Source organism: Gossypium hirsutum, chromosome D11 (assembly GCF_007990345.1).
Source record: "Gossypium hirsutum isolate 1008001.06 chromosome D11, Gossypium_hirsutum_v2.1, whole genome shotgun sequence".
NCBI classification, from domain to species: Eukaryota; Viridiplantae; Streptophyta; class Magnoliopsida; order Malvales; family Malvaceae; genus Gossypium; species Gossypium hirsutum.
In genome coordinates this window covers 1,118,904-1,137,537 of record NC_053447.1, presented here as the reverse complement: position 1 = coordinate 1,137,537, position 18,634 = coordinate 1,118,904, and the positions used below count along the sequence as shown (strand labels likewise).

At 33.9% G+C, this 18,634-nt stretch overlaps 4 protein-coding genes across 4 annotated transcripts; 1 reads left to right on the top strand and 3 right to left on the bottom strand.

Annotated features, from left to right (window-relative positions):
• The first annotated feature begins 557 nt into the window (after positions 1-557).
• On the top strand, positions 558-6,416 carry LOC107904583 (lon protease homolog, mitochondrial). The gene is made up of 15 exons (XM_016830998.2): positions 558-1,136; positions 1,945-2,066; positions 2,174-2,262; positions 2,348-2,383; positions 2,767-2,882; positions 2,964-3,064; positions 3,201-3,262; positions 3,349-3,845; positions 3,923-4,010; positions 4,126-4,233; positions 4,333-4,901; positions 4,984-5,119; positions 5,209-5,277; positions 5,397-5,528; positions 5,840-6,416. Exons 1-15 carry the CDS (start codon positions 919-921, stop codon positions 5,951-5,953), a joined length of 2,457 nt encoding a protein of 818 aa, XP_016686487.2. The 5' UTR covers positions 558-918; the 3' UTR covers positions 5,954-6,416.
• A 656-nt stretch (positions 6,417-7,072) lies between these two features.
• LOC107904584 (reticulon-like protein B1) lies at positions 7,073-9,733 on the bottom strand. The gene is made up of 5 exons (XM_016830999.2): positions 9,345-9,733; positions 8,711-8,891; positions 8,483-8,624; positions 8,079-8,148; positions 7,073-7,508 (listed from the first exon to the last, which is right to left on the bottom strand). Exons 1-5 carry the CDS (start codon positions 9,535-9,537, stop codon positions 7,339-7,341), a joined length of 756 nt encoding a protein of 251 aa, XP_016686488.1. The 5' UTR covers positions 9,538-9,733; the 3' UTR covers positions 7,073-7,338.
• Positions 9,734-10,643: 910 nt separating this feature from the next.
• Positions 10,644-13,226, bottom strand: LOC107904585 (trafficking protein particle complex subunit 1; the record flags this gene model as incomplete). Its single annotated transcript, XM_016831000.2, has 4 exons — positions 10,644-11,014; positions 11,897-12,015; positions 12,756-12,870; positions 12,955-13,226. Coding segments are annotated over 4 exons (558 nt in total), but the record flags the coding sequence as incomplete, so codon positions are not given.
• A 2,670-nt stretch (positions 13,227-15,896) lies between these two features.
• LOC107904587 (probable NADH dehydrogenase [ubiquinone] 1 alpha subcomplex subunit 5, mitochondrial) lies at positions 15,897-17,575 on the bottom strand. Its single transcript, XM_016831001.2, has 2 exons — positions 16,994-17,575; positions 15,897-16,247 (listed from the first exon to the last, which is right to left on the bottom strand). The coding sequence occupies exons 1-2, from the start codon at positions 17,304-17,306 to the stop codon at positions 16,060-16,062; spliced, it is 501 nt and encodes a 166-aa protein (XP_016686490.1). The 5' UTR covers positions 17,307-17,575; the 3' UTR covers positions 15,897-16,059.
• Between the last annotated feature and the right edge of the window lie 1,059 nt (positions 17,576-18,634).

Below are 18,634 nucleotides of genomic sequence, written 5' to 3'. Positions count from 1 at the left end.
TTAAAAATAAAATATATTTAATTATTATAAATAAAACCAAGCCAATTATTAGTTTTCAATTCTTTTTGAGGGCCTAGTGGGAACGATATCGATTATTACCGAACCAAATTCTTAAAGCCAATAAAGGAAGCCGACAAAAGAAGGAAACCAACAGAGTAGACGGTCAGAAGTAAGTCACTGGAGTAAAAATTATTATCGAAATAATGACACGTGATGCGTCATGTGTTTATTATATTGATATATAATAATTAAATTTTAATGATAAAATTAGATAAAATTTTTAATAAAATGATCAATTTACTTCTTGATCTAATGTCTAAGGACTAATTTATCTATTTTTTTAACAGAGACGATAAAATGTAATCTGATTCTTAATATAAAAGTTTTCGTACTCCATAATACTTTTACCTTAAATAATATATCCGGAATATTAGCTTGTCTAGAACAATTTTGTGTTTTATAATACTTGATTTTGATTATATTTGATTTTTATATATATTATTTTAAATTGTAATTGTGTTTATAAACTTAAAAATTATATTTCTTTTATGTAATTAGTTATTGATTTCTTTTTTATCAAGAAAGCCTTTTTTAACATATACTGTATTGTAGCATGCTATATATAGTTGAAGAAGGCCAGACCGTAGACCTATTAGCTTATTTCTTGTGCCTCTCAAAACTCTCTAAATCAACATTGCATTCAATTCAGTACATCAATTTGCAGCAAACCCCATTTCTTCTTCTTTTTCTTTCCTACTTTGAATCTTCACTTCAAAGTAATTTCTAAAAGGATCAAAGTTTCATGCTTTCATATAGATTGAGATTTAAGAACAAAGGAAAAGCAGACAAGGTGAAGTTTTCATTTTTTGGCCGAGAAGGAAAAAGAAGGTCCTTTATTTTTGGTTTTTAGATAGTGAAATGGAACAAAAGGGGATATTACTGTCAGCTTTAAGTGTTGGAGTTGGTGTTGGGGTGGGTCTTGGATTAGCTTCAGGGCAAACTGTAAGCAAATGGACTGGCAAAATTTCTTCAGATGATGGTATTACGGGGGACCAAATTGAACAAGAACTTATGAGACAAGTTGTTGATGGAAAACGTAGCAATGTTACCTTTGATGACTTCCCTTATTACCTTAGGTAAGCCTGTAATGGATTCTTGTTCTTGTTGCTGTTCTGTTTGTTTTCCTCTAAGATTTGTGCTTATACTTCCATTAGTTGTTCTTGTGTTTGATATTAGCCCCCAATGATCAATTACAGTCGGAGAACAAAAAGTTGTTGGTTTTGGTATGTATAATCGCCATGTGCATGGTTTGGCATGGAGATATTCTTTGCACATGCTTCTAACATTTATGAACACCCGTGATCTTAATTTTTTTATATATATATATCTTTTTGGTCTTTTGGTGGCTGATAGGGGGTTAAAATTAAACCTTTTTTCCATGTATTTTGATTGCCTTATTTCGAGGCCGTAAAAGTATCATGGAGGTTTTTGTACTAATAGTTAGATTGTATTTTATTCCCTCTATTCAAAAAAATAAGCAAATGAGTCCCTGTAAGTTAGATCAATGAGCAAACTAGTACTTTGGTAAAAATTTTATCCATTGTTACCGTTAAAAAATGGTCTCTATACCTCAACATGAGGTCCACATGACATGACACGTTATATGTAACTGTTTGGTTATTTCATCAATCACACCAATTTAATGGTAGAAATAATGAAATTTTTAAGGGAAAAGACCGGTTTACTTTTTGATTTAATGTCCAGAGACTATTTTATACATTCTTTTAGAAGGGACAAAATGTAATTTGATTTCTAGTACAGAGACTTCCATGTTATTTTTACCTTTCATGGTCTAAAGTTAGCAGGTGATTTGTTTTTGATCATACATGGACTATGAACAGGTTGATTTAACAAATTGACTCCTTATGTTTTGGTTTAATGCAGTGAGCGAACTCGGGTGTTATTGACGAGTGCTGCATATGTTCAACTAAAACACAGCGATGTTCATCGGCACACACGAAACCTTTCACCTGTCAGCAAAGCTATTTTGCTTTCAGGCCCTGCTGGTATGTTTATGGAATTGTTTCTCTAAAATAAGAATACAATTGTGTTTATATTCATCTTTTGAAGTTCAGTTGTAACTAAATCGATTTTGCATTTAATCTTTGTGAAGAACTTTACCAGCAAATGCTTGCCAAGGCTTTGGCACATTACTTTGAATCAAAGCTATTGCTTTTGGACATTACTGATTTTTCTTTTAAGGTAAAATGGCAGAACTTTATTGTATTTAAGTTTCAAACTTCCATTAAAGTCCTACTTATTCTTTCTATGACTATCTTTGCCACAGATGCAGAGCAAATATGGTTGTACCAAAAAAGAATCTGTAAGTTCAATTTATACCCTTAGACACGCCTTGTGTTAATTCAATGTTACTAATTTTGGTAAAAGTATCGTAGAAGCCTTTGTGCTACGAGTGAGATTGCATTTTATCTCTTCTACTTAAAATATAGGCAAATTAGTTCCTATATATTAGATTAAAGAGTAAATTAGTCTCTATGAATGTAATTTTTAACAGAAAAAGTAGTTTACTCTTTAATCTAATGTATAGGGACTATTTTGCCCATTGTTTGAGTAAAAAAGGTAAAATGCTATCTAACTCCTAATAGAGGAGCCTCCATGATACTTTTACCTACTAATTTTCTATGATGGCATATCACATACTGTAAAGAATACTAATCAGTTTGAGTTTGGTTCCATCTTTTACAGTCTTTCAAGAGGTCAATTTCGGAGATGACTTTAGACCGAATGAACAGTTTGTTCGGTTCCTTTTCGCTCCTTTCGTCAAGAGAAGAAACAAGCAGTTCTAATGACATGAAGTCCAGGTAAATGCTGGTGTTATTGTGTGGCTGGTTGGTTGTTTAAAGCAGGTAAGGTTTTTAACCTTAGACTTCATACCTTTGCAGGGCTGTGGAAGGTTCAAGCAATCATCAGAAACTCCGTAGAAATGGCTCTTCTGTATCTGATATGAATAGTATGTCTTCAAATGGCGCTCCCTCAAATCCAGGTTATCCTTCATATCTTTATTTCTGTACGCAAAGCCTTAAGCTATGTATATGATATTAAGTTTATTACAGTCAATATGTAGAAGAAGTGTAGAAAAATACTTACTATTTTGTTGGTCCATTTTTGTTTTCTTGTAGCATCGAACAAGCGGACTGTTTGGTGTTTCGATGAGAAATTTTTTCTGCAATCACTTTACAAGGTATTCCTTTAATTCCAAGTGGTCAGTTTGGAGATTTCTTTTGGGTTACTTAAATTGTAAGTAATGTCATTGTCATTCTCTTGCAGGTACTGGTTTCGGTATCGGAAACCAGTTCTATCATCTTGTACCTGAGGGATGTCGATAAGCTTCTCCTGCAATCAAAACGCTTATATGATCTGTTTCAAAAGTTCTTAAATAAACTTTCGGGTTCAGTCTTGGTACTTGGTTCAAGGATGTTGGAACCAGAAGACGAATGCAAGGAGGTGGATGAGAGACTCTCGAGATTATTCCCATGCAATATCGAAATAAAACCACCCGAAGATGAAACTTGTCTCGATGATTGGAAAGCCAAACTAGAAGAGGACATGAAGACACTCCAAATTCAAGATAATAGGAACCACATTGCTGAGGTGCTTGCAGCAAATGACCTTGAATGTGATGATTTAGGTTCTATCTGCCAAGCAGACACTATGGTCCTAAGTAATTATATTCAAGAAATTGTGATATCAGCAATCTCTTATCATTTGATGAACAATAAGGATCCCGAGTACCGAAATGGAAAGCTTGTTATATCATCCGAAAGGTAAGCCATTAGCCGCTGTTTTGAGCTTGATACGAGCTTCTTTCATACTTGACATTAGAGTTCTGGCTCTATTGCAGCTTGTCCCACGGACTGAACATATTCCAGGAAGGCGAAAGTTGTGGGAAAGATACCTTAAAATTGGAGAAAAACACCGATTCTCGTAAGGTATTTGTGTCGTGCTAGTTTTTGTTTTAGAAGATATCAAACATTAAGGATCCGGTTCACTTCATACTTATGGATTTTAAGTTTTTAACCATTGACCCTTCTTTGTTAACCTTAGGGAAATGAACCAAAATCCGACGCTGGTGCCAACGAGAGCAAAAGTGAGAATGATAAGTCCATTTCTGCAAAGAAAAAGGATGGAGAGAACCCACCAGCACCAAAAGCAGTAAGTTGAGATCAATATGATTGAAATGAATGTTACTATTTAGCTTATGAATTGCATGATACATGAGAGTAACTTTCTACGGATATAATGCCCTTGAAGGAAGTTCCGCCAGATAATGAGTTCGAGAAAAGAATAAGACCAGAGGTTATCCCCGCAAAAGAGATTGGAGTGACATTTAACGATATTGGTGCTTTGAATGAGACTAAAGAATCACTTCAAGAGCTTGTCATGCTCCCGTTGCGAAGGCCGGATCTTTTCAACGGAGGGCTTCTCAAGCCTTGTAAAGGTATCTTACTCTTTGGCCCTCCTGGTACTGGGAAAACAATGCTTGCAAAAGCTATAGCGAACGAAGCAGGAGCCAGTTTCATTAACGTCTCGATGTCTACTATTACCTCGAAATGGTTCGGTGAAGATGAAAAGAACGTTAGAGCTTTATTTACACTAGCAGCAAAGGTTGCACCAACTATTATCTTTGTGGATGAGGTTGATAGTATGTTGGGGCAGAGGACTCGAGTTGGGGAACATGAAGCAATGAGGAAAATCAAGAATGAGTTCATGACACATTGGGACGGCCTTATGACCAAAGCCGGTGAAAGAATTCTAGTCCTTGCTGCAACCAACAGGCCATTTGACCTTGATGAAGCAATAATTAGACGGTTCGAACGCAGGTAATACAACCGATTATATGACATGGACTAACTTGCCAACCAAGCATCATATCTAACTCATGTACTTTCCATTTTTTACCAGAATCATGGTTGGTCTTCCATCGACTGAGAGCAGGGAAATGATATTGAGAACCCTACTGTCAAAAGAAAAAGCTGAAAACTTGGACTACAAGGAACTTGCAACCATGACAGAAGGATACAGTGGAAGTGATCTCAAGGTTTGTAATTTAGCTCAATAACATGAACCATCATGATTAATTCATATTTCAACTGTTATAAACTGATGACATTTCACTACTGGGAACAGAACTTATGCGTGACAGCGGCTTATAGACCCGTTCGAGAACTGATACAGCAGGAGAGGCTGAAAGATCAGGTAAGTACTTAATCTCTTTCTTGTGCATTATCGTTCATTTGCCCTGTTTCTCGGTTATTAGTAGCTTTAGACATTGGTATCTTACAATTGATTTTTTGGTTTTCGATAACTTTGTATAGGAAAAGAAGAGGCAAGAAGAAGCAGGCAAAAGCACTGAAGATGTTACAGAGTCAAAAGAAGAGCATAAAGAGGAAAGAGTCGTTACTTTGAGGCCTTTAAACATGGAAGATATGAGACAAGCTAAGAATCAGGTAAATTTATTCAATGACCCTTTAAACACGATGTTTCGGCACTCTCACCCGAATCCCCTCACACGGACCGTGCTACACCGATACTATGCACCTAAAACATTGGTCCTTGGACTAGTTTAACTAAAATGCTTCAATGACCCTTTTGGCACATTTGCATGTTTCTGCCATTAATCACACCAAACACGGTGTTTTGACACTCTCACCCGAATCCCTTAACACAGACCGTGCTACACCAGCACTATGCACCTAAAACATCGGTCCTCGGACTATTTGAACCATAAGCTTATTATTCTTTGAATGTTACAATGTAGGTTGCTGCTAGCTTTGCTTCTGAAGGATCAGTAATGGCTGAGCTGAAACAATGGAATGAATTATATGGAGAAGGAGGTTCAAGGAAGAAGCAACAGTTGACTTACTTCCTCTAGATTTGTAGAAAAAAGCAAAGGTTTTCTTACAAAACCGATACAATAACACCCTTCAACGAAAACAGAATCATTTCCGGTTTGGGTCATTACACGACATAGCATCAAAGATCAAAGGTTCCGGTACGGGTCACCATATACAACAGTGTTTGAAAGTATATATACGTGGCATTTGTACAAGGGGGTTCATTGGCATCAATCTTGGGGTATTTTCGTTGTGTTTATGTGAAAGTATGTAGTAATTATAAGGTATTAGGAAATGCCTACGAGTTTTATATTGGACTGCTTGAGATTCTGTAGTTTAGGTTATAATATATATAATATTGTCTAAAAGAAGTATTTGTACGACCATGTCGCATAATCTTTGATAGAATATTTTAATTTCCTGTAATGTTGGACTACGTTTTCATGCAAATTTGCCAATGAGTAGTTTTCTGGAAATGAAAGCAAAAAATAGTTAAATAAAGTTTGATTTTACGAAGTAAAACCCTGTTATGTTAATGTTATTTTCCTAACATTAGGTTGTTTGAATCAGATTGAATTGACTAGTCAGATTGATAATCGATCGAAGTAGCAATTTAGAGAAGGGTATTGAACTAGTTGACTCAAGAACTGATACAAACCGGTGAAATCGAACAAAAAAAATGATTGAACCGAATTTTTAATATTTTTTATTTTTATAAAATTTTAATTAATTATTTAATCAGACAGGTCGACCTGGTCAAACTAACGGTCTAATTGATTCAACCATTAGTCCGGTTTAAAAACCTTGAGTAAAACAAATAAACAATTTCAAATACAAACATGGTGCATATTAAGCACGTATTCGTGCTATATTTTTGCATAAAATTCAAATTTATCGTGTCTAATTTGTTTATAATCCTAATAGTTTATATAAAAGTTATTGGATACATTATTTTATTTTCACTACAATTTAAAAGGAATATGTTTGCTTTCAAATTCTACTAGTAATCACTTTTTCATACGTTAATACCAATACTTTAACATTTATCATTTAAATGTGTAGGATACCGTCCATTAAATAAAAAACTTAACTTATAAATGATGATTAAACATGTATCGAATAATAATAGATAAAAAAGTAATAGAAAAATCTGCAAATATAAAAATTGATTAATGTATTAAAAAATAAAGAATGAAAAAATAATAATCAAATGGATTTCAACCCATTTCTAACCATCATAAATACAATATTTGCCTCAAAAATGAACCCTAAAAATAAAAGAAGCAATAGCTTATGATCTAGAAAACTAAACATCATTGAATAGTACCACATCAATGACAGCATATGTGACTATAATATAAAAGTAGAAACTTGAACTCAATATAATCATCCAAAAATATTTTACCAAATGGCTTCGTATCGTTTAATCTTTCTTCTTCTCTTTCAATTTCCCTTTATGAATCTTAGACAGAACCTTCTTATCAAACTCCACATACTGTTTCTTCAACTCAATTATTGCCTTCTCAGAAAATGAATCCACCTTGTCTTCATATTTCTCATACATCACCAGTACAGTGTGCAGTAGAAAAAATACTGTCATGAAAATATATATAGTGTGTGTAAATATGCATATCTACTGTACTAAATGCTCGAGGCCAATAATATTAGAGAACAATGGTTAAGTACTTTATTGACCATGGACGAATTCAGAAATTTTTTAAAGAGGGCTGGAATTGAATTATAAGTTTTTTGTGAGGTTAAAGTGTACTTTTATCTAATATTAATTTTTTAAGGGACTACATAGATTTTTTTTTATTTTTAGGGGTCAAAGTACAATTTAACATATACTAACTGTAGTGTTAGTAAATTTCTTTTTTGATTACCCAACTATCTTAAATTTTTGGATGTTTCCATTTTTATGCTAGCCTGCCAATAACTAAAAAAGACAAAATTAAATAGTTCGGTTACCATTAGTGTAGTTTACCCTTAACTTTAATTATATTATTTATTAGGGGACTAAAAGACTATCTTTCCATTTGAGGGCCACGACCCCTACCTCTCTCTAGATTCACCTAAGGTTCAAACCATGTTGTTGTTATCGCCTTCTGAATTTGTAACATGTACAAAAAGAAAAATTATAGAGAAAATAATGAAATTACTTACCAATGTAGACCAATGTCAAGAAGTTAAAACAACTGCCAATCACTGATAGAATCCATAATCCACAAACAACCTGATAACAGAACACCAAACCGATACCTGGTGAGTTGCAAACATATCGTTTTTATAAACTTTTAGAAATTTTTTATCATATCAATAGATAATAAATTTAGATTTTTTTTCCTTAAAAGAAATGCATGATGAATAATTGCTATTCAATTAGGATGTAATATGCAATAACAATTAAATTCTGATTTCAAATAACTTACACAGATTCAAATTCAGATATTTCAAAAATTATAAATATTCTATTGGGCTATCATCCCTACTTTTCTTTTAATGTTGGCAATGGCAGATATTAACATACTAGAAGAAATTTTTCAAGGCAGATATGAACATTAACATACAGCAAGAAACGACTTCACATCACTTCCAAATGCAATGTGCCGAAGATGACCCAGAGCTTGGTTCATCTTATATCTCACTATAGATGCAACTTCAAGGACACACTTGTCAGGAAATACAGCGTCTGGAATGTTTGGTGGAGGCCTTTCATGGCGGAAAAGAAAGTTATAAAATTACAATAATGAAAAAAAATAATCAAACAAAAGGGAATTTAATGCTTGAAACCTTACTTGTCGATGAAGTTTGAGACATGGGACCATAAGAAAAGGGTAATTAGAGTGAGTATCAATATATGGCAAATCAAGGTGATTAAATGGTAATCAAGCAATTCAAATACAACCCACAATGCTGTTGCACAACCAAACACGCTTCCAGAAATTCTCTTGTTCCTCCATAGAAGAACATCTGCAGCTGTAAAACAAGATCAAATTTTAATAAAATAAAATAAATAACAAATTGACACAGAGGCTTTTGTTTTGTTGTAAGCTTTGATCAAGAAATGATCATGGAAATCGAAAATAACAACAAAAAAATTGTCTTACTTTCAAAGAAGATTCATCCATTCATAATATTATCCATTCAAATGAAGAACATATTCAAAATTAATGCCCCGTTTGACAGAAAAATGGCAAAAAAAATAACACACACACAATTTGGCTGTAACTAAAAACGGCAGCATCGATCTGATCGAAATAAATTACATGAGTAATTTCCGTAATTAAAACGGCAGATATGAAATTAATTAACAAAAATAGAGCATTTCATAAAATGCAATCAACTGATGTTCATTTAAAGAATTGATTGATAAAAATGATAATGTCGAATCTAATATTTTATTAAGATTTTTAAGATATTAGTGAGTACGTTTTCCGGCTCCTAAGACTTGGTGAAGAGGCTTCTCTCTGCCAAACAGGCGATAAACATTGGGCTTGAGAGATTTAGAGTGAGAGGGCGTGTCGTCATCGGAACCGGAAGATGAAGAAGATGATGATGAAGAGAAACCGCCGGCGATCTTACCGGCGACCTTCTCCATCGACATATATTCGTGCCCCGTCATTGAAAATCTCTTATGAGTCTGATCGAACGAAACAGGGCGTAGCGGGATTTTGCAGAAACGAAACGAGGGTAACGCAAATCGAGGCGTTTAAATTTGCAAGTTTGGAGGTGGAAAGTGGGAATCCGAAGCTTAGGTTCGGGATAAGACGGCCTTAGGTGTGTAACAGAAAACGAAGAAAATGCAAGCGCCTGTAATTTTCTTAATCTAGTTTTTAAAATAATTTACAGTGAGTTCAAAATAGGGATAAAATCTCTTTTTTATAAATTTAGAATTTAATTTTTAGCAATTTAAATCACTTACATTTTAAAATTTTTTATATTATTTTTTTTAAAATTTTTTATTGTGATATTTTAAATTATAAAAATTCACTTTATAAAAACTAAAAAATTGATGTTGTAATAAACTTGAATTTAACAAAATAATATTAACTATATTAATAATTATACTTAAATTTAAAAAATCGAAAAGTAAATACTACATTTCTAAAAATAAAAATATAAAAATTAAATTTTAAATTTACAAAAATATAGAGATTTATGACCTATTTTAACCCATTTAAATTTACAAAAAAATATTACACTAATAGTATTGTATGATATTTTGTCGTTACAAAAGAATGAAAGAATAATGACATTATATGTGTTCAATTTAAATTGTCATGTTACCAAGTTTAAAAATATTTTTATTAAAATAATAACAATTCAATTTTTTTGAAAAATTGATGATTAAATTTGACACTTTAAAAAAATATATCAAATTTAGCTAAAAGAAAAAATATATATTTTATGGATCGTTCCTACATCATCATCCATGATTCCTTTTCAATTATTTAATGATATTTCAGTAATTTTTTCATGTCATTGATACATAATTTTAATAATTTTTTATGGATAATTTGGTGGAAAGGATCCATAAAATAATTTCTTTAAAAAAACGAATAAGAGCTAAATTAACAAAAGATGTGAACAAAGGTTAAATTTGATATTAAGGTCTTTTATATATAAAATTTTACTTTTGATAATATATACATCAATGCAGCAATAAAACAATGATCTCTCGACTAATGCTTTGATATCTCATGCACTATATCAAAACCCTAATTGAGATTTGGGATAAACATGCAAGTTAATTCCAGAAAGGCATAAAAGTATAATACAACCATTTTTAACAGCAATGTAATCAATAATATTACATGATAAATGGATAAAACCTCCATGAAAACACATCCTCACATTTGCTGAAACTCAGGGACTCGTGATCAAGGTTATTCCACAACTTGTTTCTTAAATGCTAATTGACACAGTAAAACTGCTTGAGAATAACCAAAACTTCAGCGTTAAAGATGCAACTGAATTAAGCTCCTCACATGAAATTGCATATAAAAGTAGGTACCAGAGACTAGACAGAAGGCATTAATTTTAGATACTATGCGATGCTCCTCACGTATTGGTCAAGTGCTGTATTAAACAACTCACACCTGCAAGAAGAAAAAACAACCGTACACCAATTAACAGACCGGGGAAGAAGTATTTGAACCTTGTGGTTAATGCATCTCTATAGAGCTAACGGAGTAACTTTCTTGGCATTTCATCAAATAAAGGTAACGGTTTTTATCCAAAATATATGGAAAAAGGATGTGAAGCATATCCAAGAATGATCCTAACCCAAGAGCCATGGTTTAGGCTTAGGCTACCAAATTCCACTCATTCTATTTAAAAACTTCGTTAAAGACACCTGTTGAACTGAAAATATGCCTTGATTAACCGATTAATCAATAACATAACCAAGTTACAAAATTAATTGATTGGGCAGAAATGGAACTACATTTATCTGACTAATGAACTTACTCATCAAATTCGGGGCCCATTGTAGTGTAATTTTACCCTATTGGCTGCAGATGGTTTCAGTGTATGTAACCAATCATTTATCTTAGTTGATTTTATTATATATAACCCCTTTTCCACAGACTATTTAGCAAAGGAAGGTCCTAAAGGACCCCAACAGTATCATAACTTTTGTCTCAAGCAAATCATGCATCCAACTTATTGCAAATTCACAAGGCACAAGTAGTATCATAAGATAGAAAAGTAGAAACCAAAGTTGAAGATGGTCATAACAAAAAGTCACAAATCATTTGTTAGAAGGTTGTGTACATAAACATGAAATTTGAAAATAATGCAGTCCAATTCACTATTTGTATTAAACAGTAGTAAAATAGTTAGAAACTTCAGTAACAGAGATAACCAAATATGCAAATAATATACGAATCAACTGGGTTAAAAAGTGGTTGTCACAACAGATCAAACCTTAAAGGATAAACATGTAAGCTATTAGCTAGGAAAAAGGGAGGTTTGTTTACCTGATAAGAGTCCCAGGAGTATAGAGTGGGTTCTTGGCAACATACTCAACATACAGGTTATAAATATACTTGAGTGTTTCACGAAGATCACCAGTCCTAGGATTAGTTACCAAAATGAACTGCAAAAGAATGGCAAAGTCAGAATTTCATATATAAATCTCCACATAAAAGGAGGGAGGGTCACAATAACGACGTCAAAGCATACAGCAAAACAAAAACAGGTATCATAGACAATGCCAAGCAGGGTCATGATGCTACCACAGAGTTATCTTAATTGTCCCTGAAAACCTTAAAGAAGGTGTTGCATGGTACTAGTTGAATAAGTCATTTTGAGAATGAAGCACACTAGACTTCTCATCCAGCAATATGAAGCATGTAGCGAAACATAGGAGCAGTGAACCTAGAAGAACCTTAAAAATAAAGCTTCCAAATTCTGGGTATATTTTAGAGTTAAATTTAAATGATAGTCCAAGAGGGAGGACATCTAGTAAGAAATATATGAATTCAAAAAAATAAACGTAAGTAATTCCAGGACCTTACTAGAAACATGAATACATTATGCAAATTATGTCGAAAAGAGATACCATGAGTTCAAAACAATGGAGAGTCCTGATAGATAGCAAATCAGGTTAAACAATTCTTAGTCCATTACTATAAACCACAATTTAAAACTTCCCCCAGTCTTAACTCACAGCTCCATTTGGAATTTATTGAAGTCGGAGGTGTAACAACCCACTAATTCAAAAAATGTAGCCTCAATTCATCTATGAGACAAAAACATCAAGCGCATCAATGAACTTAAAAGAAACCTATAAAATTGCTGAGTGCATTTTAAAGCTAATTGTAAATTGAGGCAAACCTTAATCCCCGACGGAGTTTCCATGAAACTAAGCTTGTAAGTATTAGTACGGAAGCTATGAAAGGAACACCCTTGACCAGGCAACTGAGGAATCCCTAGATTTCCCTTCTCAGCGCTGCGAATCATCAACAAAAAATTATAAACCGCAACTGAAAATTGATGCTGCAATGAATGAAGAGATAAAGAAACGAAGTGATACTTAGTGGGATCCATTTTGGCAGTTAGGGATTTGAGAGAGAAAAGGAGACCAAACATGAGCTTGTGATCTTGTTGAGGGTTGAGAGTATGGAGAGGGCGGTTCCACTCCCTGTAAAGCAAGCACACACCGTTTCGATTGAATACGTACATCATGTGGGCGTTGTTACCCGTCGCCGTCGGCACCGGCGGTGATGGACTGATCTCTGAACCCCAAAGAACTGCATTTCCTTTTTCAATTATATATATAGTTTGTCTCGGATCCGATATGTATGATCAGAGACCTGATCGGACCTCGATTGTGCCGAGCAATCCTGCTTACGGGTTCAAGAATCGGAACTCTTGGGAGTTAAAGGCAGTGACCAAATGAGCCGAAGAAACAAAAGATCTAGCAGGCAGTCATCTTCTTTGTTGGAACGCCCAATGGCCTATATATGGTCCAATCAATCTTGTTTTAGATTGTGTGAAAATTTGATGCAAGGTGGGTTTGGAATTTGGATCCGTGGTTAAAATAGTAGTAAAACGAAATCAAGTTTGGAGCTGACTATAATATATTAGATTATGGCGTGGGAGAAAAAATTCATGTGAAAAATATAATCATTTGAAGTAGAGGTGTACATGGCCAGGCGGCCCGGTCCGGCTCGACAGCCCGTCCAAAATATAGAAGAGTTCGGGTAAAAATATAGGCTCAAAATATGAGTTTGGGCAAAAAAACGAGTCCTGTTTAAAAAAAGTGTCGGGCCTCGGGCACCATTTTTTGGCCCGAGACCGACCCGGCCCGGCCCAAATATAATAAATATTTATTTTTTATTTTTTATTTTTTTATTTTTATTTTAAAATACTTTTTTATTTTTTTATTTTTAAAATAAATTTTTGGTGTTTATTAAAAAAATAGGCCGGGTCGAGCCGGGCTCGGAATTAGGATTTTTTCCCGGGCTAGACCTGGACAAAATTCCAAGCTCGTATTTTGGGCCAAGACGAGCCCTAGCCTAGATTGCGAGCCGAATTTTTTCTAAACCTGGCCCGGCCCATGGACACCTATTTTCTTTAAAAGCGGTAAGATTTTAAGTTTAATTTTTTCGCTCAATATTTTATTTGCTCAATATTTTCAATTCAAATCTTTGTTTTGTGGATGATGGTGTGTGATTTTTGAGTTAATTGTCGTTGGATCACTTCTTTAACTTTTTTTTTAATTTTAATCTATGCTCTTATGGTTTTTGTTTTATCTATTCTATTTTCTTTGAAAGCGGTAAGATTTTAAGTTTAATTTTTAATTTTCAGTTGTATAGCTAGCATAAATTTTAATTTGTCAATATAAGAGTGTCATCAAATTTATTGAAAATCATCCTCAGAAGTCCTTATCATGATAAAACACAATAACGGTGCGTGTAAAATTAGAATCTGAGATGAGGAATATAAGTTATTTTAGGCTTGATATTTTATGCATCACTGATGCAATGAGACATTAAGGCTCTTGACAGTGATTTCTTGGTCGACAAGAGTTCATCGTCAAGTAAGTTTAATGCTGGTAGAGCTAGGATGCAATTTTCAACGCTTTGAGTAATGCATCTCTAATTTGTTTATGAATTTTTTCAATGTTGTGCGTATTGTTAGTTCATCTTATTTCTTTTTTGAGACTAATTTGTAAATATGACATTTAATGAAAAGACTAATTTATCTATTTTTAAAGTAGAACAAAATACATTTCACCTCTTAGTATAAGGTCCTCCATGATATTTTTACCAATTTCTTTTATAATGAAATCATGTATTATTGTTATTGGGATAAAGATCCAAACCACAATTTGACCAAATCCCCATCGATTTTGGATCAAAATTACTCTTATCTTAAAAAATTTAGCAATCCATGTGATAAAGGTCAAGTAACAGCATGTTTGGTAAGGAAAAACATAAACATTGAAATCTCGTGACTGTTCCCTTATTTTCCCCTGAAAATCGGAAGGCATTACTCGCCTTTAATAAACCTTCACCTGCTGCACCGTTTAGAGAACATCAACACTACTCACCCCCACAATGCACCACAAGAAAAATATGACAGTAAAGCCATTAGAACAATCTATTGAAGGGGCAAATAGAACAATCTATTGTATTAAAATATATTAAAACCGACTTTTGTTATAACCCCAACTCTTCATCTTAATACTCGAGTGCAACACCGATACCGAATGCATGTTCAAATACAGGCATCAAAATATGATATTTCGAACACTCCAAACACATGATAATCTAGAAAGAACTTTAAATATTCGTGTTAGACACATACCTGACTCCAAAAATCCTTGAAAATTTTATTTAAAGTCGCAGCAAGTAAAAGTATCATAGTATCATAGAGGCCCCTGTAGTAGGAGCCAGATAATGTTTTAACCCATTTACACAAAAAATGAGCAAATTAATCTTTGTATGTTAAATCAAAGAGAAAATAGATCCTTCTATTATAAATTCCATTCATTTCTACTATTAAAAACCAATCCTCGTACATCACCATGAAGTACACGTTTCTATCAACCACACTTGTTTTTTAAAAGTAAAATGGATGAAATTCATAACAAAAGGACCAATTTGCGTTTTGACCTAATGTACAAGACTACCTTACTCTCTTTTTTTTTAGAAGAAAGGGCAAAATGCAATACAAATTCCTAGTACAAAAGCTTTCATGATCACTTTACCAGTTGCAGCACCATCCAGGTTTCCATAACCAACAATACTTCTAGAGGGCTATAAGACGTGACGGAAACAAGGATAAATTGGCTTGATGTTTGACATACTTCTTTTCTCGAGCGTCGGATAAACCCTAAACCCTAAACTACAAACACTAGAACTAAAGCTTCACGCAGCACAATCATTAGAAGACACTAATTTTCAAGAACATATAGTAAAGAATAATACTAGTATTTGCAAAAAGACAGCGCTGAGAGGGCAACAAAAATTTATAACCACTGGCATTCAATATTATTATGCAACTAAAGGTTCCGGTCCAGCTTTTTATCATAGGTTAAAGCTCAATTCCATCAACGGAAACAGGCACAATACAAGATCAACAAATAAGAACGAAAGAACAATGCAAATTTCAGCCAACCGTCTGCGTCACATTACTCCTTTATCTGTGGATCTCCGGAGGTGACTTTAGGCTCGTCTTTCTTAGAAAGAGCTTCTAGCGTCTTGTAAAACTCCTCCGGAAGAGGACCAGGTCGGTGCTGAGGAACATGCTTGGGAATAGGAGCATCATTTTCGATAACCTCACATTCATAGTCATCAGGAACACCCCATGGATCCCACTCTGCAACTCGACGACATGATAGAGAACACACATTAGCACTAAGAAAATACAAAATACCATAACTTTTCCTAGCTATTTACTTTTAATCAAAAGCTAAGAGTAAAGCTCAAAGAACATAAAACAGCCATGAAAGTGTCAACGACTACCATGGCACCAATTTTTTTCATTTAAAGGCAAAACAGCAAGTAGACATTTTTGCAGGAGAAGAAGTAAAGAAACCCGAAAAACACCATGGCAAGTCTCAAAACATCAAATTCATATTTAAATGCAGCAAGTTCTGAAACCAAAGTATCCTCCATATCCATTTTAAGGTCCATGGAGACTAATCCTTTCGGCATTCATGGCTGACCCTCTCATAAATGTGTCTCCAAGTTCAATGTGCTTTACAATTTTACCCTAGACTTGTTGGTACTGGTAAACATGAAATCCGCCACATAGATAAAAATCATAAACATTAACTAATTCAGATATGTTAATTGTTAACCTTATGAACAGATAATATCAGTCTCTCTTTCTGGCAATGCAAAGAATTCTCAGCTGGGACAAGCTTTAATGGACCCATATTTGATTAAGGAAAGACTGGGACAATCAATAAGGCAAAGAACACATCTAAACCAATGACTGACCTAACGATAAGATTAAGCTTCATCGGCCCCCAAAGTTTCCTACTTTAAAGTTCAACTAAAATCCTACAACGACAAACATTTAAATAAAAAGGGGGATGGCAGAGATGAAATGCTACGAACCGATCATTTTTCCGATAAGAGTGAGCTCGTCACGCGCTTCCTCGATGAGCTCCTCGACCTGGCCACATCCAAGGCGCTTCTCAATCATTTCCCAATCTTCTTCCTCTTGGCAAACCTTCAGACGGTGGCGCGTGAAGCTTTCAACGGCCTTACGGTAACCCTCGTCTTCAGGTACGGCCTGGATCTCCTTCAGAGTCTTGTTGTAGAGACCGATAAGGACTTCCCTTGCGTTAGGGACAACGTCTAATCCGACGATCCCCGTTGTCTCCTTCACCTTAGCCAACAACGGCCGCGATATCATTCGCAAAAACATTTTTTTAGCCTTTTTTTTTCTTCCTTTTTCCCCCTCTGATTCTGCAGATCACCAAATTCACACTCCCCCCTTCTATCAGATGTTTCTGCTTTACTTTGAGTTAGAGGGTGGTTAAAACCGTGTAATGAATCTTAGCCGTCCTTTCCTCGTGTGTTTGCCTATCCCCAAAATCGGACGGTTTCGCTGCATTCCAGTGCTTTTCGCAGGCTTAATTTCTAATTTCGGCCAAAAACAGAGCAGCCCATATTACTGAAAGGTAAAATCTGTAGCGCCAATACTCAATGGCCCAAGTATTTATAAAATAAAAGGTAAAACTAAACCTAGTATCACTAACCTATTAGTAAGTTTACATTTTTATCACTCAATTTCAAAAGGTCATAAAATGATAATGAAATTATTCGAAAATTTTCATTTAAGTTACTAAGCTGTGAAAATTATTTCTATATGACAATCTCTGTCTACACCAATTGAAAGCTCTCATTCCCTTTCTCTAAGATACTTTTGTTTTACTTTGAGTTGAGTTAGATGGTGGTTCTTTTCCTCATTTGGGTGTATCCCCAAATTCGGACGGTTCCAGTTCCTTCCTGTGTTTTAGCAGGTTTAATTTGTAATTTGGGCCGAAAAATAGAACAGCCCATAATAGTGAAAGGTGAAATATGTAGAGCCGAAACCCAATGACCCAAAAATGGACCGAATCATGATCAGCTTTTTTTGTCCGGATCTTTTTTTGTTCGGTTTAGTTATTATAACTTTTTAAAAAATATTTTATTAATTTTTATATCCTTTATAATTAAATTCAAAATAATTTTTTAAAATTTTGAATAAAATGTAAGAGTTATTTATAAACCCAATTAGAGACTAATATCAACTGAAAAATTAAATTCAAACTCTTTGGAACTCCACCTATAAATCAATCTATAAATAAAAAAATTTAATAATAAATAATGATTTGGATCGGTCGCGTTTAGATTAAATTTACTTTTTCTATTTATGCCTGAATTAAACTTACTAGACAAAACGAATAGCATTCCCTTTAATAAATCTAGATACAAAAACTATAAGGTATAATGTCAATTTCAAGGCTATTTTACTAAATTGACCCCCAAAAAATTAATATTTATAAAAATAACTCAGGTTTAAAAACAATCACCAAAATAACCTGAAATAAACAGTAAAAAAAGGTTTTGGCCTGTCAATGGCCGACACCACCTGGTATTTTAGACTCATGATTGCCTGATTATTGTGTCAAACTTTAAAAAATTAATTTTTTTGGTTCTGGCCTGTCAATGGCCGGCATTAGTATTTTTTTTTAAATCATATCATACTAG

Bases quoted from the DNA above. Each gene is read 5' to 3' on its own strand.
- LOC107904583 (XM_016830998.2), top strand. From the start codon at position 919: ATGGAACAAAAGGGGATATTACTGTCAGCTTTAAGTGTTGGAGTTGGT. The intron at 4,902-4,983 runs GTAATACAACCG...ATTTTTTACCAG, and splicing joins ATTAGACGGTTCGAACGCAG to AATCATGGTTGGTCTTCCAT. The intron at 5,120-5,208 runs GTTTGTAATTTA...TACTGGGAACAG, and splicing joins ACAGTGGAAGTGATCTCAAG to AACTTATGCGTGACAGCGGC.
- LOC107904584 (XM_016830999.2), bottom strand. From the start codon at position 9,537: ATGACGGGGCACGAATATATGTCGATGGAGAAGGTCGCCGGTAAGATC. The intron at 8,625-8,710 runs GTAAGGTTTCAA...CCGCCATGAAAG, and splicing joins GTCTCAAACTTCATCGACAA to GCCTCCACCAAACATTCCAG. The intron at 7,509-8,078 runs GTAAGTAATTTC...TTTTCATGACAG, and splicing joins CTTGACATTGGTCTACATTG to TATTTTTTCTACTGCACACT.
- LOC107904587 (XM_016831001.2), bottom strand. From the start codon at position 17,306: ATGTTTTTGCGAATGATATCGCGGCCGTTGTTGGCTAAGGTGAAGGAG. The intron at 16,248-16,993 runs GTTCGTAGCATT...GTCGAGTTGCAG, and splicing joins TCTTATCGGAAAAATGATCG to AGTGGGATCCATGGGGTGTT.